At 39.7% G+C, this 21,717-nt stretch overlaps 1 protein-coding gene across 1 annotated transcript in view; it reads left to right on the top strand.

The window, feature by feature from the left end:
* The window catches only part of LOC131772909 (CUB and sushi domain-containing protein 1), a 61,188-nt gene that overhangs the window by 38,347 nt on the left and 1,124 nt on the right, over positions 1–21,717 (top strand). Inside the window, 48 exon segments of the mRNA XM_066165317.1 lie at positions 7–55; positions 57–181; positions 825–876; positions 878–914; positions 917–956; positions 959–990; positions 993–1,002; positions 1,126–1,178; positions 1,180–1,287; positions 1,289–1,301; positions 1,686–1,841; positions 1,844–1,858; positions 1,988–2,035; positions 2,038–2,079; positions 2,082–2,162; positions 2,367–2,405; positions 2,408–2,539; positions 2,887–3,008; positions 3,010–3,061; positions 4,000–4,117; positions 4,119–4,175; positions 4,449–4,516; positions 4,519–4,629; positions 4,904–5,080; positions 5,235–5,344; positions 5,346–5,412; positions 5,907–6,080; positions 6,373–6,546; positions 7,029–7,202; positions 7,574–7,747; positions 8,063–8,236; positions 8,664–8,837; positions 9,004–9,177; positions 9,521–9,694; positions 10,669–10,842; positions 11,142–11,315; positions 11,469–11,642; positions 11,963–12,136; positions 12,588–12,761; positions 13,366–13,539; positions 14,107–14,280; positions 15,086–15,271; positions 15,882–16,067; positions 18,510–18,692; positions 19,616–19,798; positions 20,416–20,573; positions 21,132–21,272; positions 21,475–21,637. Coding sequence (XP_066021414.1) covers positions 7–55; positions 57–181; positions 825–876; positions 878–914; positions 917–956; positions 959–990; positions 993–1,002; positions 1,126–1,178; positions 1,180–1,287; positions 1,289–1,301; positions 1,686–1,841; positions 1,844–1,858; positions 1,988–2,035; positions 2,038–2,079; positions 2,082–2,162; positions 2,367–2,405; positions 2,408–2,539; positions 2,887–3,008; positions 3,010–3,061; positions 4,000–4,117; positions 4,119–4,175; positions 4,449–4,516; positions 4,519–4,629; positions 4,904–5,080; positions 5,235–5,344; positions 5,346–5,412; positions 5,907–6,080; positions 6,373–6,546; positions 7,029–7,202; positions 7,574–7,747; positions 8,063–8,236; positions 8,664–8,837; positions 9,004–9,177; positions 9,521–9,694; positions 10,669–10,842; positions 11,142–11,315; positions 11,469–11,642; positions 11,963–12,136; positions 12,588–12,761; positions 13,366–13,539; positions 14,107–14,280; positions 15,086–15,271; positions 15,882–16,067; positions 18,510–18,692; positions 19,616–19,798; positions 20,416–20,573; positions 21,132–21,272; positions 21,475–21,637 — 5,724 coding nt within the window.

The raw sequence follows: 21,717 nt of genomic DNA, 5'->3' as shown, positions 1-21,717 counted from the left end.
CCTTAGCTGTTGACTGTGGTCCTTTGTCTGTTCCTGCGATGGATCCTCTCTTGGGCCGCAACAGTTTTCCCCAAATAGTCAGCATTTTTCATCTGTGATCCTGGATTCATCCTAAACGGATCTGCTTTAAGGACGTGTCCGCCTAATGGAACATGGAGTGGCTTTACAACCACATGTAGTGGTGTATGTCTGAAGCAGACATCAATAAACACGGACATTGATGTTGCCTACGTGTTCGTTTTGAAGAAACGCCCGTTTAACGCCCAACTGCTATTGTCTTTATTGTATGCCCAATTGCGCTTACTTCCTGTTATGGCACTCACTGTCGCGTTCAACTCAGTCTGTTATCATTTGAGTATTCGCTTTATGTGTGTGTTCTTTCATGCAATTACAACCTGCTCCACAATTGTTTATACATGCTAAATTTCGTTCATGCTGATATGCTTTTCTGCCGCCTATTCCCTTTGAGCATTTGCGCTACTGCTGAACCGATCAACGTGTCAAAACATTTGTATCTTCGATTCGAAATGTAATTTTGTTTGCTTCATTCGTGAAGGGACGGAACGGGCTGACGGACGAACTAAGGGATTTCGTCGTCACCTCTGTCACATATTCTCGATCATCGTCTTTTTGTCATGAAGTGCCCGATTCTTGAATTTGTTCTTGTCGTTCAAACTAAGCAATTTATATCACTGGGTCACCCAATTAATTGATTTAAACACTTACTGTCCAGACCAGCGTTCATAATTTATTAATTATTCTAAAAAGACGTATTTTTTATGGTACCGCTATCTCTTGTTTCCCCGGGCGGTATTGCATTTCAGCTGTTGACTGTGGTCGGCCTCAACCTTGCGAAATGGGAGCGTCATTGGGAAAACACAGTGTATCCAAATTTTGTCATTCACAACTGCGACCGAAGGTTTTTATCCTTCGAGGCCTCGCTAAGATAAAATGCCAACTAATGGAACCTGGAGTCAAAAAACTGATAGCTTTTTTGTGAAGGTAAGACCTTGTTTCATAAATAATCAGTGGATAGTAAAGTAAGACATCGGTGCTCAATCGTGGTGATATGGAATTGGCGATTTTTAAAACAAGTACCAACATATCCCCTGCTTTTGTTTTCAGCTAAGGATTGCGGCAATCTTTCAAAGCCCTTAAATGGTTCCATGACTGGGTCTTGAAACAACGTTTCCCAACAAAGTTTCTTTTAATTGCGATGAAGGATTATTTTTAAGTGGTTCAAGTGTGAGGTACTGCCAATCAAATGGGTCCTGGAGTGGCACAGAGGACCACGTGCACAGGTAAGGACACCTACAGCAGATAGGTAGATCCCTCCATACAACTGTTTTTAGCTTTGGGTATCTTGCGGCATCTGTAGAAGATGCCACATGACAATTGCAGCGTCTGAATTTGTCAATATACTGTTAATTAGGTTAAGGTCTAGACAGTGGTTACATTTAGAGCGCGATTCAGTTACTAAGAGAGGAACAGATGCCTTCTTTGGTTGACCGAGAATCCGACGAAAATACTTTTTCCCAGTTATTTTCATTTTTAACTGTTGTGGTGTTTTTATGACAACGAATGCATTGAAATAGAGATATACGAATTTTGAAAGACAGACATTCTTGTCGACAAGAGCAGACCTACTCGCATTGAAATCCTTTGTAATTTAATTTTTTTCGTAGCTGTCGACTGTGGTTCTTTACATGCACCCATGAATGGCTCATCTCATGGTGTGGCAACAGTGTTCCCCAACGGTATACAATTTAGTTGTGAACCTGGCTTTATTTTAAGTGGTTCAGCGGAGAGAACTTGTCAGCCCAATGGAACTTGGAGTGGAGTCACACAGTATGCACTGGTAGGATTTATTACTAATATATATTTTGCAAAGCCGATTGGCCGGGCAAAAAATATTCCCTCCTAATTCTCTACGTAAGTATTGCATAAAGTAAATTTTGGTCGATATATTTTCTCTTATTTCATCAAGCGATAGATTGTGGCCCTCTCGCTGTCCCAACAAATGGCTCCAGTATTGGTTTCTTACAACTTTTCCAAACAAGATCGACTTTAGTTGTGACGAAGTTTTTTCTTGAGAGGCTCTCAAACCAGGCATTGTGAGGGAAAAAATGGAACATGGAGTGGAAATCAGACCTTTTGTCAAGGTATCTATAGTTATTTTTGTCTTTCTGAGTTACGCATACATTTTGATTTAGACATGATACATTTATTCTCTTTTATTGCTGTAAAAGTAATAAAAAAAATTGACGAAAGTTTTTTTTTATAGTACTTTTATGAACCAATAATCACCAATATTGCGCTACATTATTGATCACTAAGTAAGTGTTTTGTAAACTTCTTATTTCAAGCTGTTGATTGGGGTTCCTTATCTGTTCCTGTGAACGGCTCCTCTCTGGGGACTCCACGTTATTTCCGAATAGTGTGCTTTTTAACTGTGATACGGGCTTCATTCTCAGTGGATCTACTGTAAGGACATGCCAGCCTAATGCGACATGGAGTGGTTCTCCAACTACTTGCAGTGGTAAGTCTAACACGAAGATAAACTGGTGTGTTTTTGTTCGTGGCTTTACAGGAAAGTCGTTTTGGCTTATTGATCGAGGAAACATTTTTTGTGGTTAATGTGGGCCCGATGTGCGGTGTACGCACTAAGCTCACGAAAGTGGCACTAATAAGTGTATTATATCTTGCGCAGTTCGGACTTCAGGTTTTAACAACACCCCTTAACAATATAATTTCTTTGTTATGTGAAAAAAGCAACTGAAAATATTTTGAGAAACAGTCACGGCGCGGAATAGAATAGAAACCTTGGTTTGCCACAACTAATAGCTGTTCTTTATTAGATGAATCTCATGTTTATTGTTTTTGTAGCCATTGACTGCGGTTCGTTATCTGTTCCCATGAATGGATCTTCCTCTGGTAACTCAACGGTGTTCCCCAATAGCGTACACTTTCAATGTGATCCTGGTTTTCTTCTCAGTGGATCTGCCATAGAGAACTTGTCAGGCAAATGGGACGTGGGGTGGACTTGAAAGTCTTTGCATTGGTACGTTTGAAGCAGAAAGGAAAAAAAAAGTTGTTAATTAAAAAAAAGTTATCGTCTTGCTACAACGAGACGGAATACGTCAACGCTTTGCTTATGCGATCTGACTGAATGTTAAAAATTTCTCACCTACCTTGCTCTGACCCTAATATCCTTTGTGATCCCTTCACACTGTCGATTCCTTGCTCTCAAGCTTTTGTCTTTTGTGCTAATTTCAAGTTGTTCACATCCGTCGTTATGATTTTGTTTGGGTATACTTTCTAAGTTTTAAAAGTCTTCGTTATCAATCTCACGTGATGCTTTTGACTCATTTTATGCTATAAGCGCGCGACAACCTTTTCTTTGGGTTAGTAAACCTTAAAAATAAAACGTCAAGACGAATGGACAGACGGACAATAGGTATCTCCCACTGTGTTTAATATCATTTATCCTGGTATGAAAAGTTCCCTAATGAGCAGTGGTAAGCAATGAAAGCCTTTGTAGTTTTTACGCACCACGCTTGATTTCGCATCGTCATGCAATTGTACTAGATAAAGTTCACAAAACGAAAATTTTGAAATGATCTATAATTTCTTGTTTTACGCACGATGCAAAGGCAACAGCGAGGCGGTAAAAATCAATATTTAGGGGAGCAGACAGGAGCTCTGCACGTGCGTTTTAAGAGTTTTTGCATTTCAAAGCTGTTCTCTGTAAAGCAGTAACGTGAAATTCCCGAATGGTGTGTCTTTTGAGAACGGAAAGTCTGACGTTAAAATTGTACTCATTAGCTCCAAACCCCCACCTCCTTGTCAGTTATCTTATGCAACGTCACAAGAGGTATATGATTGGATGAAGTTGTTGCTCGACGATTTTTAACCGTCGCCTCGTTATTGTTTGAAATTAAGATTTTCAGAGCTTGTTTACTTCTCAGCCTCTACCATGATTTTTGTTTTTATTCTCAGCTGTTGATTGTGGCAATCCTCAGCCTTTGCAGAATGGAAGTATTGTTGGCAATAAGACAGTCTATCCAAATAGTGTCACCCCACACAGATGTGTGAAGGAGTCAGTCTGGATGGCTCCTCAGGATTACTGGGCAGACCAATGGAACATGGAGCAAAGCTTCAATGCTATTGCGAAGGTAAATTGTATCAATTTAAGCCCAAAGTAGGCCAAAAGTAGTAGCTCTTCTTGCAAGCAGGTTTGGGTGCAACCAAGACATTGTAAGCCTATGTTCACGTGGCACGTGTATTTTACTTTGGAGGTCGGGGGTAGTCTTAAGTGGACGTTTTTCGGGATAGTTAAAATAAGCGTTATGGCGTTTGAAAATGTTAATCCATCGTCATCAGGATGTTTTCATTCCTCTACATCCTGTCAATCATATGCAGTTTACTTTCTCTTTTCACACAGCCAGAAACTGGCGGGGTGTCTTTGATATTCCTGTGAATGGTTCAACAACTGGAGCAACCACCTATCCTAGTAACTTTATTTTAGCTGCGATTACGGATTCATCCTAACAGGATCCACAATAAGACAGTGTCTAGCAGAGGGAATTGGAGTGGTAATGACACCCTCTTGTGAAGGGAAGTTTTCCGGTAATCGATGCTTTTACTGCCTGCAGAAATTGATTGGTAAGCCCCTTCCTGAACTATTCTAGTCGACGCCGCGTGCAGTAAATCTGATTTTCATCAGAATGAACGGAATCGAATTTTGACTGTTTTCAGGATATCTGTTTTTCTTCGTTTGGTAATGCAAGAAGTAAAATCAGAGTTAAGCCAGACGTATCGATGCAGAAGCTTTTTTCAAATAATTGCAGAATGATTTTGAATGAAATAACCTTTTTCTTTCTTTAACTCTTTTTTCTTATAGCTATTGACTGTGGTCCTCTGTTGGTTCCCGTGAATGGGCTCTTCTTCTGGTAACTTCACAGTTTTTTTCCCAATAGTGTGATATTCAAATGTGATCCTGGATTCAATCTATATGGATCCCCTATGAGGATGTGTCCGGGCTAATGGACCTTGGAGTGAAAAGCGGTTTCATGTGCTGGTAGGTTTTCAACGAATACAATGTGAAACGCGTTTTGAAGCTTCTCCACCTTAAGTGGTTGTGTGTTTTGGCAGTTATTGGTCAATTTCGCTGAATTCTGCTCTAGCCCCAGAACAACACATTAATTCTGTCTTTTATGTTCTATTCTACACAGCGAAAGATTTGTGGTCCGGCTTGCAGCTCCGACGAACGAGTTCCTTCACAGGCGAACTGACATTCTTTCCAATGAGATCGTCCTTTGATTGTGGACAAAGTTTTCTTCTCAAGGGGCTCTTCCATCAGGCATTGGCAAACAAATGGGAACTGGAGTGGAACTCAGACCTTTTGCAAAGGTTCATATTGTTCAACTATTAATCAATATCCTGGTTCCTCATAAGATTCTTACGATTCATGGATGTGTATAAAACTAAATTTCTTCAATTGTTTATGAAAATTCGATGGCAAGATTCCTTTGTGACAGCGGAACAAAGCATTTCGAAACCACCACTGGCACTTTTTTATGGGGCCTTGCGTGCGTTCGGTCCGTTGGCTCTGTTCCCCAGATGGGCGAGTTCGACTAAAATTCGCTCCTTGGCCCTCAGTGAAACACGGATTAAACCCGCTGATTCTTTGGAGAAAAGAAAAGATAATATATCCATTGTCGAAGCACAACTAAGGTTACAGTATTCTGAGCGATAGGAGAAACCTGGCTCGTTTCACACAACATCATAAAGGTTTATTGAGAGAACAGAAGAACTTTTCTCTCGCTTATATTAGTGAATGTTGTTGGTTTTCAGTTTTCCATTTATGAAAATACAGTTACAGCAATTATTTTTTTTCTCTATAGCTGTTGACTGTGGTCTTTTATCAAATCCCATGAACGGCTCCTCTTCTGGGGACTCTACAGTGTTCCCCAATAGTGTGCAATTTGACTGCGATTCAGGGTTCATTCTCAGTGGACCCCACGAAAGGAAATGCCTGGCGAATGGATCCTGGAGTGGTTTCCCGACCGTATGCAGTGGTACGTATTAAAAGAGCATTTTACTAGGTGAAAAAGAGACCACAGGAGTAACAGAAAAGACACAATTCGCACATATTTACAGTTCTCGACTTCCTTACTAAAAATCACTCAGAAACACTACCGTTTGTATATGAAGATGCGAGGCAGTAATTATAATTATATTCCAATGCTACGGGTCCTAAGCTTCCAGGTTTTGCTGTCATTCAAACCTTAATGAGATAATTAGGTCCTTAACTGAGATAAGAAAGTTTACGTAGTGCAGGTACTGACGTAATTAATGATGCCTTTCTAGCCGTTGACTGTGGTCCTCTATCCGCTCCGAAGAATGGTTCCTCAACTGGTAACTTAACAGTGTTTCCCAATAGTGTAGCATTTAATTGCGATCCTGGATTCCTTCTTAATGGTTCTGCCACGAGGAAGTGCCAGGCAAATGGAACGTGGAGTGGATTACAAGCCGTATGTAATGGTAGGTTCAAGGAAATACATTCCATTGAGGTCGCACATCAGGATTGTCATGGATGTGCTTGTCACTGGCAGTCATTTAGAAGCAACAGGAAGGCGTTTCTACACCAGACGTTAAAATTATCGACGCTAAGTATTCCAGTGTGTTTTACAATCCTCTATCGTATTTCCTTTTATTTGTTGTCGCTAGAACGTTGCTGCTGTTATGGTAAGTGTTCAATTGTCGCCTAAAAGCCAGTTTCCTTCTGATGTGTATTTGTTTGTGTTACGAATTGCTAGCGTCTTTGTAAGCACCTATTCTATCGTTTGCTGTTTGCACCTCTCATAGTTAATATGGTCTGACGGACGGACGAAGTTACCTCCTTTAGTTATAAACTTTAGAGCGTAGATTACTCATGTAATAGGTCGTCGTATGTAATAATTATTTACAACAAGCTTGAGCTTTTATTATACTTTGTCCTTTGCCGATGTGATTTATCTTTCCAGCTATTGACTGTGGTATGCCCCAGCCCTTACAGAATGGCACCGTCATCGGAGAATTTACTGTGTATCCCAATTTTGTGACTCACGTTTGCGATGAAGGATTCGTTCTTCGCGGTCCTCCAAAAATAAAGTGTCAGACGAATGGAACCTGGAGCAAAAGTTCCACCTTTTGTGAAGGTAAAACACGTTTCCAGATCTCACGGCAAATATGAATTGGAAAGGTGCATATGTATTTTCAGAACTGTTGTCAAATACGTCACTGGTGTTGTGCCTTTGGAGTGCCGAAGACATTTTAGAATAAATTGATCACAACAGAACGTTAAGATATGTAGCAAGATAATGAAAATATGAAATGACGGTCTAAATTAGAGCTTCCAGGCTTTCCAACTTTCTGTTACGGGAGAGTGTTCAAAGCAGAAATACAAAAGGAGAGATTTATTCGGGGTGACCTTTTTCTTTCACGCTTGATGTTATTTAGTAAACTTGGCCTACAGTGCTGCCTGTGTTGTTTTTGGTTTTTATTTCTTTCGTTTTCTCTTTATCTACAGCCAAGGATTGTGGGGCGCCTGTTGTTCCTGTGAATGGCTCTGCAACTGGACAAAAAACTACTTTTCCAAATGAAGTTACTTTTAGCTGTGACGAAGGATTTATTTTGAATGGTTCAACAGTCAGGCGATGCCAGGCTAATGGGTCCTGGAGTGGAGTTCAAACATCTTGCAGAGGTAACATTGCCATATTGGTTAGACGGAACTGCATAGCACATGCTAATGAAATTAAACGTGTGGAGGCACATTCTAACATTTGCTTCGTTAATCCGAAATTTTAAAAGTACCTGGTGTCAAGCGGGGAAAAACTTGGGCGAAGCCGAGATTGCTTTTGTTTGAACATTCTAGGTGGTGTTGGTTGACCATTCTAAACTCGGAGCGCAGTGAAAGGAAATGATTTTGGATTGCTTTCCTTAATCGAAATATTTTGTAAAAGAAGGAAACATGTCTAACTCGATTCTAATTAAAACATTTGTGTGAAATCTTTTTCAGCTGTCGATTGCGGTCCTCTCTCGGCTCCTAAGAACGGATCTTTCGTTGGTGACTCCACAGTCTTCCCTAATAGTCTGCTGTTTGCTTGCAATCTCGGATTCATTCTTGATGGATCCTATAGGAGGACATGTCAGGCAAACGGGACGTGGGATGGGCTTGAAACTGTTTGTATTGGTAAGTTTATTGTTGAAATCAAAATTTATTTCAGAGTCCTGCCTGGGTTTGTGCAATCTATATTCCTTTCTGTTGGGCTCTCTCTACGGATCTCACTAAGTTCTACTATACACTCGCGGAGGTCATAGTTGCAATATACCTCTTTCCTAAATGACAGGTTTAGTTGCAATTCTTTTGTATTCATTTCATCTAGTCTTTGTGGACTCAAAAACATTTAAGGGGGAAAAAAACAGGATTTTCACTCAAAAGCATGCAACAAGCCTCTCGCCCTCGCTTTTGAGTGAAAATCCAGTTGTTTTTCTCCTGAATGAGAATAAAGACCATGTCCACCGTCATGAAAAAGGTCTATAATGTTCACAACTGTCCTTGATACGCATTTACGTAGATCACCACTCAAACACCCTTTATTGATAATATCTTGATTCAGCAAAAGATTGTGGCGCCTTGGAAATCCCAGCAAATGGTTCATTACATGGTGACCTTACTTCTTTCCCGAACAAGGTCGACTTTAGTTGTGACCAAGGATTTCTTCTCAGCGGTTCGCAAACCAGGCGATGTCAGGGAAATGGAACTTGGAGCGGAATTCAGACATATTGTGAAGGTTTTGTTTTCTTTCTTTCGTTTTAGCTGTATGAAACAGGCAATTCTTTTCTACTCCAATTCATAATAGCGAGTCATTCTACTGCGTTATGAGGATTTTAGTGCAAAGAGCACCCTTCCGTCCCACTTGATTTTTTAAATGTTTAGCATTGTATTTATTTCTATAGCTGTAGACTGTGGCCCCCTGTATGTTCCGATGAACGGCTCCGCTTCTGGTAACTCCACGGTGTTCCCAAATAGTGTGCAGTTTAGCTGTGACCCTGGATTTATTCTTAATGGCTCTGCTGTGAGAACGTGTCAACCTCATGGAACTTGGAATGGGACTAAAACTGTATGTGTGGGTAAGTTGTAAGGAAAGAACTGTTAAAAGCAGGTAAATAAGAAAAGTAGAAATTGCAATTTTCCCTCAGAATGGTTAAACTTTGGAAGACGCTTCTTTTGAGGAAATGTAATTATTTAAAGAGGAAATTTATTATGAAAAGGTGGCTCGCTACAAAAGTGCGTCCAGTTGCGATTTATTAATGGTTAAATCTATGCTTCAAAGCTATAAATGCCAATGTTTAATTCAACTCGCTTGAATAGAAAGTAATCTTTTAATAATAAGTTACTGGCCGAAAGATGGAAATCGATGGCAATGTCTCATGAGCGAAAATTGTATACCTGATGCATTTCTATTATTTGTAGCTGTTGATTGTGGACCTTTACCTGTTCCTACGAATGGATCCTCTTCTGGAGACTCCACAGTCTTCCCTAATGCTATACAATTTAGTTGTGATCCAGGGTTCATTTTGAGTGGATCTGCCTCAAGGATGTGCCAGACTAACGGAACATGGAGTGGTTTCTCCACTGAATGTAGTGGTAGGTTGAACGAGCGGTCTTGTTCCTCTCCGTCTTATCCTGAATCAAGAACACCTTTGGCAGTTATAATTTCATTTTTTTGATCAATCAATGATCAATCAGTGAAACAATCAATCAAGGATTCCTTATTCATTCAATAATTCGATCATTCACGTTTTTACTCATCTACTCATTTCATTCATATGTTTATTCCAATCAAAACAAGTGCCTCAGCAACTGTGCACCTACCTCTCCCCTAACCCAACAACAGTCAACTGTTAACAAGTTAAGATTATAGTCAAGTTAGGGGAGGGGTAGTTGCGCAGTTGCTCATATACTGACACTGATCTGTTCATTCCTTCTTATTTATTCTGATGCAATTATCTTTCCGTGCCTTTATTCATGGATCTCTTCCTTAATCCTTCTATTTCATTTGCTCTCTTCCTTTTTTTCATAATTATTATTCGATGAGATTTTCAAATCTCGCGCGCATAGTCAGTCAATGAATGAAGGTCATCCAATATGCATCATCTCTCCAGCGTTTTTGTGCATGAATCCTGAAAATTTCGGATGCATCATCAAACAGTGTTAAATTGGCTAAAATCGCTCTACCTTTCGATGCTGCAGTTTAAGTTGATCATGTCTACATCGATCCTTCTTCCTCTTGAATTCGCATAATTTCCTCCACATCATATCCGTTCTGTGAAAGGTGACCCATTTACTTACACGGATTAACGCAAGGCTACACTGACGTGTCTCTTTAAATCTTTGAAGTAGTCCAAGTGGAATAAATGACCTCTTGGTCAAGTGGGAGAACGGACGGACAGACAGACGTACGTCAGTGATCGTCGTTTATTTCTAACTCTGCGATTTTTGTAATCATAATTTTAACTCGGATAATTAACAACGACGACAATGACGTTTCTTTTACCTATCGCAGCCAAGAGTCACCAAATAACCAAGCTTTTTATTTTTTGGCGGATGTTTTCTTGTAGCTATCGACTGTGGTTGGCCTGAGCCATTACAGAATGGAAGTATCATTGGAAAGTTTACTGTGTACCCGAACTCTGTGCGCCACATTTGCGATAAGGGATTTGTTCTTCGTGGTTCTCCTGAGATAAAATGCCAGGCAAACGGAACATGGAGCAAAACGTCTAGTTTTTGTGAAGGTAGAAAACAAATGTTAGTGGTAACTATGTGCCGTGGAATAACTTCCTACAGCAAACAACAGAGGCAGATCTTGTTTAACTTGAAAACGGGTGCATCGATCTTTTTTTTTATTTTTATTATTATTATTTTTTTATTTATTTATTAATTTTTTTACTTTTGATTACCAATATGGCTCGTCATTGAATATCGCTGCTGTATGGGCTAGGCGGTTAATTTCTTATTTCAAGCAGTGTTACAACTTTCACTTTTTAACGTCAATCAAATTGTCTGTGACTGGAAAGTCCACTGTTTCTTACAGCTAAGGACTGCGGTGCTCTTGAGGTCCCTTTGAACGGTTCTATTACTGGACGTGAAACGACCTTTCCGAATGAAGCCATACTGAGCTGTGATGTTGGGTTTATTTTACACGGATCGTCATTCAGGCGCTGTCAAGCAAACGGAACATGGAGTGGTACTAAAACTGTTTGCAAAGGTACTTAGTATATACCTTTTTATCATTATGACAGATTATTTGATTTGCCGCAGTTTTAGTTTGGCTAGAGTTGCGAATATGTCGAGTATCTATCACATTGGATTTTCAGGTTCGCCGAAACGAATTCGATTAAAGTCGATTTTTTCTCTGCAGCTGTTGACTGCGGCTCATTATCCGCTCCAAGGAATGGCAGTTCACTTGGAAACTTTACGGTGTTTCCTAATGAATTATTGTTCTACTGTGATCCTGGATTTTTGCTTGGTGGTTCCTCCACAAGAACATGCCAGGCTAATGGTACATGGAGTGGAATAGAGACCATTTGTACTCGTAAGTTTAAATTGTGAATACCCTAAGAGGAATCAATTTGATAATTCTCGTTGCATGTAGTAAAAAATTTATAGTTGAAATTTAGCCCAGAGCTTACGCATATAGTTAAAGCTTGCATCGCTTGGCTGAATAGATTTACCCGAATGGGTCTGTTGGCTGCTAGGGACGTTTGAAACCGTGCACCATCTGAGATTTAAGGAGTCAAAAGTTACATTGGGTGTAATTTCGCACGTAGAGGATAAAAAATGTATTGCTTGCGAAGTCTGATCATAGCTGTTCTGCCAGCTGACTTTGTTGTGATCGTATTTGTCTATTTTTAGCCGTGGATTGCGGTCCGCTACGACCTTTGCAATACGGGAGTTACAACGGGACAAGTACAGTGTTCCCAAACGTTGTGAATGCAGTTTGTGATATGGGATTCATTCTTCGAGGATCTTCTCGTATTAAGTGTCAAGTAAACGGAACGTGGAGTTCGAATGACACTTTTTGTGACGGTACGAGATCTACACGTAACTGCATCTCTACCACAATTCCAACAAAATGATTTTTCTATTGAGAAAAGTGCATCGCTAGAGTATCTGATCACAAAGTAAAAAGGGTAGAAGACGACAGTTGTTTATTAGTTGAAAGGATGCTTTGATTAGTTTAACAAACGTCACTAAGAACGCGTGGAGTGAGCCAGGAAATTAGATTATAAGTTTCAAAACTTCGTGTAAAGTTACTCTCAGCCACGTTTACCTTGTTTTATCCCAGCTGTACTCGTTATCTCGGTGCATTTTAGCATATAAAAGTTTGGTTAGCCAAACTTATCTGCTTAAAGTAGTAATTTGAGCTAAACCCTGTTGATCTTAGATGAGCTAAGTGAAGTGTACTCAAGAAGGAAAACGTTATTCCCGATTCAAGGTTTTTTACTCTTAAGTTCATGAAATGTCTGCCCCTCATTAGCAAAGGACTGTGGAAATCTACCAAGGCCTCTCAACGGGTCCGTGATCGGTGACAAGACGACGTATCCAAGCGAAGTGGAATTTGAGTGTGATGCAGGATTTAACCTTCAAGGATCCACCATCAGGAGATGTGAGGCCGATGGTCAATGGAGTGGAGTGGAGGTTAAATGCCGAGGTACATTTAATCTATATGAAATAAGGAATCCTCCACCCATTTTGTTTGCTCGTTACCACTCGGCTTTTAGAGGGTGGACGCCTTAATTGACGGCTGTCTTAGTTGTTTATTGTTTAAAGAAATGAATTCTTTGTTTCAGTACACCTTTCCCGGTTCTATTTGTCAACAATACCACAGTTTGAAGACCACAGTCTACATTTAATAGTCTTTACATGACAATTGTTCATGGTGTAGGTTTTACCTGTCTATCACAGCCTTTCAGTTTCTTTGTGTTTCAGGGAGTAAATAAAATCACAAAAAAACGGTCATTGTTAGTAAAAGAATCGTGTTATGATAAGGCGTTGTAAAAAATGAAAAATTATTCCTTTCTTACATGTGGAACAGCTGAAACACAAATTGGAGACAAGCTTCGATCCTCTCAACATTTGATTCTAAATGCTCGATTGGATTCAGGGAAGTGTGTGCTTTCTAAAAAGACGCATTTACTCGACCCCGCGCTGGTTGAGATTAGATGCATGACGTTCGTCAGGACACGATTTGAAGCTGGTTCTCTTTCGAGACCCAAAGTTCATTCCCCAATCATTTATAACTTTATTTCTTCCAGCGGTTGATTGTGGTCGTTTAGCTATTCCTGAACATGGCTTTGCCCATGGCAATTCCACAACATATCCCAATACGATCACCTTTAGTTGTAACACAGGATTTTCCTTACACGGAACATCTTCCCGAACATGCCAAGCGGACGGGACATGGACGAGTGGAAAAACACGTTGCCAAGGCACGGTATTTTCTTCTTCGTCAGTGTATCACAGCTTCTCGAAGTATCGTACATGTATTGTCTTCTAGTAGTCTTTGGCATAAGAGGATTGATCAGCTCGAAATAAAGATTAATGGAGCTGATGCTAATCGGGTATTTGTGGCAATGGTACCCGACTTTGCATCTTTTTAAGCATAAGTAGGTAAACTCCCACACGAGGGGTTTTTGACGATGGATTGCTTTTCGATTAGACTCGTAAACCGGCGGTAAACCAAAGTCAAAAAAAAAAAAAAATGAAAGAAAAGACCAACGATAAACTCACTTGAGTGAGAGCTCGAAGTAGACACTTACAAAAGGCCTTAAGGCGGCAAGAAGCGAATGTTTAAACTACAATTGATTAGAGGTTTGTTGCAGATTGCTTAAAAGTGTGGAGATATGATTTACACCAATAACAGAGCGAATTAAAAAAAAAATAGATAGAAAAGCAAGAACAAAATATATGCAATATCAGATTATTTTCGGCATTCAATTGAAAATTGTTCCATTTGTGTCCAGTTTTGCTTATCAACTGTATACTTTTATTTATAGGAGAAGATTGTGGAAAGCTACTGCCTCCTGAAAATGGTTGGATGTTTGGTTCCGACACATCTCATCCCAGTAAGGTGTTGTTCAGTTGTGCATCTGGGTACAGTACGGTTGGGTCGTCTCAAAGAACTTGCTTGAGGAATGGTTCATGGAGCGGCCAACAACCGAGATGCCTCCGTAAGATATACTGCATCCCCTTATTATGAATCAAAATGGGGCCCTAGATGTCCCCGAGAAAAATTCTTATGAAACATACGAGATTATCGTTCTTATACTACTAAATCAAGAGCAAAAACCTAGCTTTTGCCCAAAGGGATTTGATATTATTTGCTGGAATTTTCGAAAATGCAGAGAAATATGGAGCATGCTAAAAAATAACACACTCACTTAAAACCTCCCAACAAATTTGGTGTAACATGTTCGCGATTATTTAAGACCCTGGTTTGGGAAGGAATTTTGAAGGCCAACTTACAATCATAATGGCAATCTTAGTGTTAAGCACCATACTTCACTGATACCTCATCTTTTTTTCTTCACATTCGAAAAATACTGTGGAAGTAAAAAATAAAAGAAGCCAGACAAGCCGTTTTTTACGTTTTGGCATCATGTTAAAGCTGTTTCACCTTCGTTGATCAAATGACTCTTGATCATAACAATTATTGCGGCTTATCCGACAATTACCCTTGCGTTTACGAAACTAAGTCGTTTGTTGAACAAGCGTCTAATTGCTCTAATTCATTGTCGTTATTTACCTTTCTCAACCAATCCATTGGGTTTCTCCGCTTTCTACTGATGTTATGTCCTGTGTTCATTTAATCGTGTACAATTAAAGTAGCTATTTCGTACTTTCGTATAAAATACTGCCTGCTTTTCACTTTTCGTTGCACAGTCTTCAAGACATTTGTTTATAAAACGAATGAGGTATTACTCAGATATTTATAAACATCGATTTCTCTGAGTTTTCCTCTCCCTCTTTGAACAGCGCGCTGGTGTAGCCAGGCTCCGGATGTCCCTGCGTTTGCATACCAGACGTGGACAGCAAAGAACAAGCGCTATGAGGACGGAGAACGTATCTACTACAGCTGTAAAGCAGGCCTTATGATGGTCGGCATTCCGATGAGAAAATGTGTGAAGGGTCGCTGGACAAAAGCTAATTTCCGCTGCAGCGGTAGGTACAGTGTATACATGAATGTCAGAAGAGCAACGAAACCAGTGGCACGTCACCTTCCGTTGAAAGCATTGTGGTAAATTAGGATCTTAAATTTGGCTCAAATCGTCTGAAATGCGAATAATGTCACTTCGAAATATCGCAGAAACCATATTTTCAATTTTCTTGACAACACTTCTCGGTTAATCGATATCAACCATGACCAGATTTGCTTAATGCCTATGATTGATGCAATTGGCGACCAGTTAAAATTTGTTTCGACACACTGGTCCTTGTAGCATGCATGGTAGCCACCATTTCCCGACAAATAAAGGGCGTAAGTATATCTATGACTGTGATAACACCTATCGATGATGGTAGTAAGGTGCAAAAGGCAACCAAATCAAAATTCAGTAGTAGGAGCCCTCGTGGCTGATATTCTTATTGCCTTTCGCTTCTTGAAGCCACCTCTAAAACATGTCGTCTTTTAGAACTTCCTGACAAACAAACTCCGTATTTAAATATAAACATTCGTGTCGGCAACAAATATTAGTTGCCTTTGCTTGCCGTACAGCATGAACTGCACTTCCAGTTTCAAGACACTTTTGATTTTCTTTTGGCTTTCTTTTAGCGCCAAGTTGTGATGCTCCTCCAGTCCCAAAATTTGCCTACCTTACATGGGCACGTGGTGCACGGAGCAAATACCTCAACGGTGAAACTGCATACTACAGTTGTCAGGCTGGTTATGAGCTGATAGGAATTCCTTATATTGAGTGTAAAGACAGCGGCTGGACAAAAATCGACTTTAGTTGTAAAGGTACCTGTACTGTTAACATAGTGAGAGACAGGGAGGCTAGTCACACCCCTTACCACAACAAACACACCCGTACTCACGCCCATTGACTACCATCATAGTCATTACAGGTTGTCATGATTTCTTTTCAACAATTTCAATGCTGCTGATTGGGTGATTATGTCGATGTCGAGACTTGAAGGTTTCGGAAAGCCAATCAAACTGTACTTTGAATTAAGGTTTCCCTGGTGAAATGGAGAAGGATCACCGGAAAGATATTTGAATGAAGGGGGTAAAGAGAGTTTAGTGCTGCGTCAGTATGAGACTATAGCAACGTAATTTGGTATTATCAACTGAGTTGATAACGTAAATTGGCCACTGTTAAGAGTTTCAAAGCTGACGTTTCGAGCGTTAGCCCGTCGTCAGAGCAAATGGCGAAGGGCTAACGCTCGGAAAGGCCAGTTTACGTTATCAGCTTAGTTGATAATGCCAAATTGAAAAAAATATATAAGATTGAACGTCTCTGATTCTTGTTTACAGAAAGAGCGAAGATCATTTGTCTTTTGTACAATTTTGAACTATGTTGATTTGGTGAGAAGTACATGATATAATGGTAATTGAGCTGAGTGGAGTACACTTTGGGTGCAATTTGGAATAAATAAGCACGACTAAATTTTTTCAAAAACTAACAAAATTGCATGAGCCCGTAGGGCGAGTGAAATTTGTGGTCTTTGAAAAAATTTACAAGTGCTTATTTATTCCGAATTACACGAGAAAAATCATGTGATTACGTATTAATAATATACAAGATAAAATATAAGATAGCTTATCATAATTAGGCAGACGCGAAGCACGCATCGAGTGCAAAAATAAGTTATTCAACTATGCAAGTGACATGGTACTTTCGGTCAAAACAGCTCCGTACGATCAAAACAGTAATATTCAATGATATTTTCACATCTTCAAGGCATGAAAAAGTTCAAAGTCCGGCTAAATAGTTCAAGGAATTGTTCAGTCTGGTTTGTTACTTCTTTGCACTGAATTAACCCTCTCCTGCATTGAAATACCTAAAAACTGCATTTACCCTAACCAATCAGAATTGAGTAATTTTTTCATGTACCTTATTAGGTCTGTAATAATACACATGCAAAAATTTTAGCTTGCTCATTGGCTGAGAACACATCACTTAATCACTTGAAATTGAGTTGATTGACAAGTCGCCAAAGCACAATTAAACAAAATAGCGGACAGGAGAGAAAAAGTAACAACGTTTTAATTCAGAGTCTGAGGAAAAATGCGAAAAACAAAAACACCCAACAAAGAAAACAACTTACTCAAAGTCTGGCTTCCAAAAACGGATATGAAAGTATGAACCGCAGGTCCTGAGTAAAATTCTCGAGTGGTTTTACGCAACAGTTCGGGAAAGATTACGAGCGTGATAGCTTTCGTGTAATGGTTACAGCTGCCGACTGATACCTAATAGAGAAAGAATACAAATTATTATTCTTGAGAAAAGTTTTAAAATTTTAAAGCAAGTGCTTGAGGGAAAAGCCTGACAACTCCGGCGACTATGGGAAGGAAAGCAGCCGAACTGGTGAACCATAACACGAAATAAAAACAACTGAGAGGGAAAACAGCGTCACATTTTTGCCTGTATATTATTTACTAGAAATTACATGATTTTTCTCGTGCAATTTGGGATAAATCAGCGCTCGTAAATTTTTCAAAACTACAAATTGCACTCGTCCTACGGGCTCGTACAATTTGATTAGCCTTTGAGAATTTACTCGTGCTGATTTATCCCAAATTGCACTCGAAGTCATGAGATTACCTTTACAAATCGTAAGAGTGAGTTCAAAATTAAAAGAGTGTGCAGTGCGAGTTTGACTTAAAATCACAAGTATGATTTTAGTCCAAAATTACACCACTCAAAGATTCATTATCAATATATCACATCGATTTTAATATCGCAAACTTCGGTTCCTCAAATACAGGATTTTTTTAATCTGGGTAAATATTTCATTGAACTAGTGCTGAGCTGGTTTGTAAAAATTTGCAAAAGTTGTCTTCATGTTCCTCTACTTTGATTGGTTACTTTAAGCAAGCCTTGAAATATGATTGGTTGTTGTTTTTTAGTAACGATTTTTCATTGGTGGGGAAAAAAAAGCGATCTAGAGCCAAAAATGGTGCGATTCGTGAATAAATTTCACTCAAGGTCCACTAGTGTTTTCAAAATGGATGTAATAAAGAGTAAAATATCTAAACTAAGTCTCTAATGCAGATGAATCAACACAATTATTCCTAAGTGACCTAACAAAACGATTGAGAGACGCACTTAAAGAGGAAAGAAGCCCATGCCTTCAAGAAAGACCGCGGGTCGACAACAAGTACAAAAAAAAATATGGGATGAATAGGAGAGGTTTTGAGGTTTAGCTGCCTTTCTTTTTTTTTTCCCCCTTGGTGTAGCTGTTGATTGCGGCTTCTTAGAGAGCCCACCCAATGGTGGCATTGCAAAGAAGACAGGAAAAACGTTCGGAGCAATATACGTGTTCGAGTGTGATGAAGACAAAGGCTACCTCATGGATGGGTCTAAAGAGAGACGATGCCAGGCTGACGCCACATGGAGCGGAGTACAACCACTCTGCAAGTGTAGGTTTCACACATTCCACTGATGTAAACCCTTCATACTTAAAAGAGCTTGGACAAAATTGTCACGAGCGTGGGACAGACTAAAATCTGAGTTCATTTGCATAAATTGCAGGCCTTATCGGTATCTCTTTATCTTAATCAGTCTTTCTTGCCTCGACAACAAGGTCAAAAACAATGGAATTATCACTGAAAAGCGAGGCCAAGAAGGCTTGTTTGCATGCACTCAAAAGAAAAAAAAGATATTGCCTGCCATTATGGAAGAGGTCCACGAGGATTCCAATTTTTTGGTTGCCTGTCGCGCCAAATGCTTAGGAAATTTATTTGTTAGACGAAAAAGCTGAGCGAGACCTCGATAGCACCTTTTAGGGGGCAGCACATTGGTTTCAGAAGAGTTTGACTGAAAATTAATCCTCAAGTCTCATTTACACGATAACTTTTTCTTTGGCAAGTTTTTTTGATTTGACAACTTTCCCTTCTCGTAATTTTTTATCTTGTCTGTTTTTCTCTCTCAAGTAGAGATACGCCAATTTTAAAACGAAGGCACAAGGAATAATTCGCAGTTTTCTGCTTTAAACTCTATCGAAAATTTTCGACGCAATTAAAAGCCCGTTACCCTTAGTGGGTAACTCATGACTTTCATACTTTGAAAACAGTTTCAAAGTAAATACTTTTCGGTAATGCATACAGTAAAACTGGCAAATAACAGAAATATTAACCAATTCACAATCTGAGCGAAGTAGGACGTTGAAGGCATTCCTTTGGGATCACTCGCTGTCTTAACAGTAAAACGGTCAATCCTAAAGATATGATTACCTGCGAGTGGACCAATTCGACAAAATAGCATCAGTTGTGTATCGTGTTGTTTGTTATCTATGTTCTTGCGATCAGTGTAACCGTGAGATATTTACATTTCCTTGTTATAGTGCAGAGTTGCGTTACTCCAAGCAAGCCAATGCACGGGAAGTTTAAATCAGAGCCTCGAAGCAAGTACTACTTTGAAAATATCGTTGGTTACCAGTGCGATAGTGGATACTCTCTTCGTGGTCATGAAAGGACAAAATGCTTGATTCATGGTAACTGGAGTCATGCAGCACCCACGTGTACGGGTACGTTAATTGTTATTGTTTAGTGCTCATTCTTCACGTCCCAATCCTTGAGTAACGAATCCAGTAATCCTCACAAGAAATGTTTCATAGGGACCCCGTTGTTTTAACACCTGCTGTCGGGCTATGAGATTATTTTTGTCGTAATGGCAGCGTGGATGGATTGCTGCATTCGTTAAATGATGAAGCGTTCTTGTTTGGATGTTGAAATTGGTCTTTCAGAGCACAAAACGTGTTGGTTATTAGTCTTCATGAAGGTTGCCTCTTCTGAATGGACGGCATTTTATTGTGTTTAAAATAACTCGAAATTGTATTGTTTTAGGTTCACTCGCTCTTTAACTAGTTTTAGGAACTTGCAGCATTCCTACAAAAAAAAAATCAGATGCTAAATTAACGGCTGGTTTCATACATTTGCTTTGAGATTTTAGTGACTCCTTGTAACTTTTTCCGTTTGTTCTCGTTGTCGTTTGTATTTACCTGGTATTACTACGTTCTGTGACTAAATCCGTGACATGCTCCCTATAAAAAGCTTTTTCTTCACCTTGAAAGGGCATTGCGGTCACTTCCATTTTTATTTCCATCAATGCCCACAGTTTTAAAATAATCTCTGGTATGATTAGGATGTTCCAAACCTCTTGGTTTAAAGAGCAGAATGATCTTCAGCCGCCAGTTGTCAGCGTCATCAGAGCGAGATTCGCGACACTCCGCCCGACATGGCCGTCTAGATGGTAACAGCGCTTGGTGTTCTGCGAGAAGCAGCTTCGCAAAATATTTTCAGGTTCGTAAAAATGTTTTCTAAACTTAGCCGCCGCTTATCTTTGTGAGCATATTTTTGTGAGGCAAGGGTACATTTCTACTAACAGGTTAAGAGCGGCATGCGTTTTACAGAACGAATGCTAAACTGAACGTAAAGGAGTCACTTTTGGTTCGTGCATGGGGACACATTTAAGCATTCCTACCATTCAAGTCACTCTTATCCATCCTTGCTCCTTCCTGGTTCTTTTTTACCCTGTGATGATTGTCTTTCCCGGCAAACCGTCATGGTAAGGTTTTATGTTGAAAAAATCAACCGCTTCTTTTTCTGTAAAAATGACCCAATAGACTGTGACGATGTATTTTTTAATTGGAAAATACGGCGCAGCCTTCACCAAGGGACAATGCACGAGGGCGGAAACTTCTTGAAAGCTTGCACCAAGACCCGTTCCCAATCCCTTATGAACCCTTTTAGTTAGCTTTTATATGCGCGGACATCTTTTGTGAACGGACACTTTTTCTGGTCACGGGAATGTCCCTTCACTCAAAGACAATAGTCCGACCGTAATCCTCTCTTTTGCAGATCGATTTCGGCCGCACCGTTGAGGTGACTTCTGTTGCTACTCAAGGACACCCGAGAGAAGAAAAATGGATCCAGAGATATATATTGAGATATTCACTGGGGAAGAATTGGTTCACTTACCAAGCATCAGGCCGTGATAAAGTAATACAGCATCTGTTATGCTTTCTTTGTTTCGCTTCTAAATTTTTTCTGGAAGATGATATCTTGCAACATGTCGAGGTTTTTATGAGGAGCTATATAATTAGAATGAAATATTTCTGATCGAGTCTTAGTCCTATTACAGCATGAATAAAATTGAATGGTCTATAAATTTGCTTTTGACATTTTTTTCCCTCATGACAAGGTATTCAAAGGAAACAGGGATGGCAGGAGTGCTGTGAGACACTATTTAAAGGAACGGCTGGTGGCTAAGAAATTAAGAATAGTACGCCATGAAAACTCACGAGACTTCATGGGATCCACTGTATGCTTGAGGGCTGAGGTGTATGGATGTTCATTCGACACAGGTGAATATGTTATTACTATTTTTAGTTTCTGGCTTAACGCTGTAATGTGTTAAGAGCAGTTCCAGTAGGAAAAGGCGACC

The sequence above is a fragment of the Pocillopora verrucosa genome, chromosome 4, assembly GCF_036669915.1.
Source record: "Pocillopora verrucosa isolate sample1 chromosome 4, ASM3666991v2, whole genome shotgun sequence".
In the NCBI taxonomy this organism is placed as follows: domain Eukaryota; kingdom Metazoa; phylum Cnidaria; class Anthozoa; order Scleractinia; family Pocilloporidae; genus Pocillopora; species Pocillopora verrucosa.
Note: the sequence above shows the minus strand (reverse complement) of the source record. Positions and strands in the feature narration are given on the sequence as shown.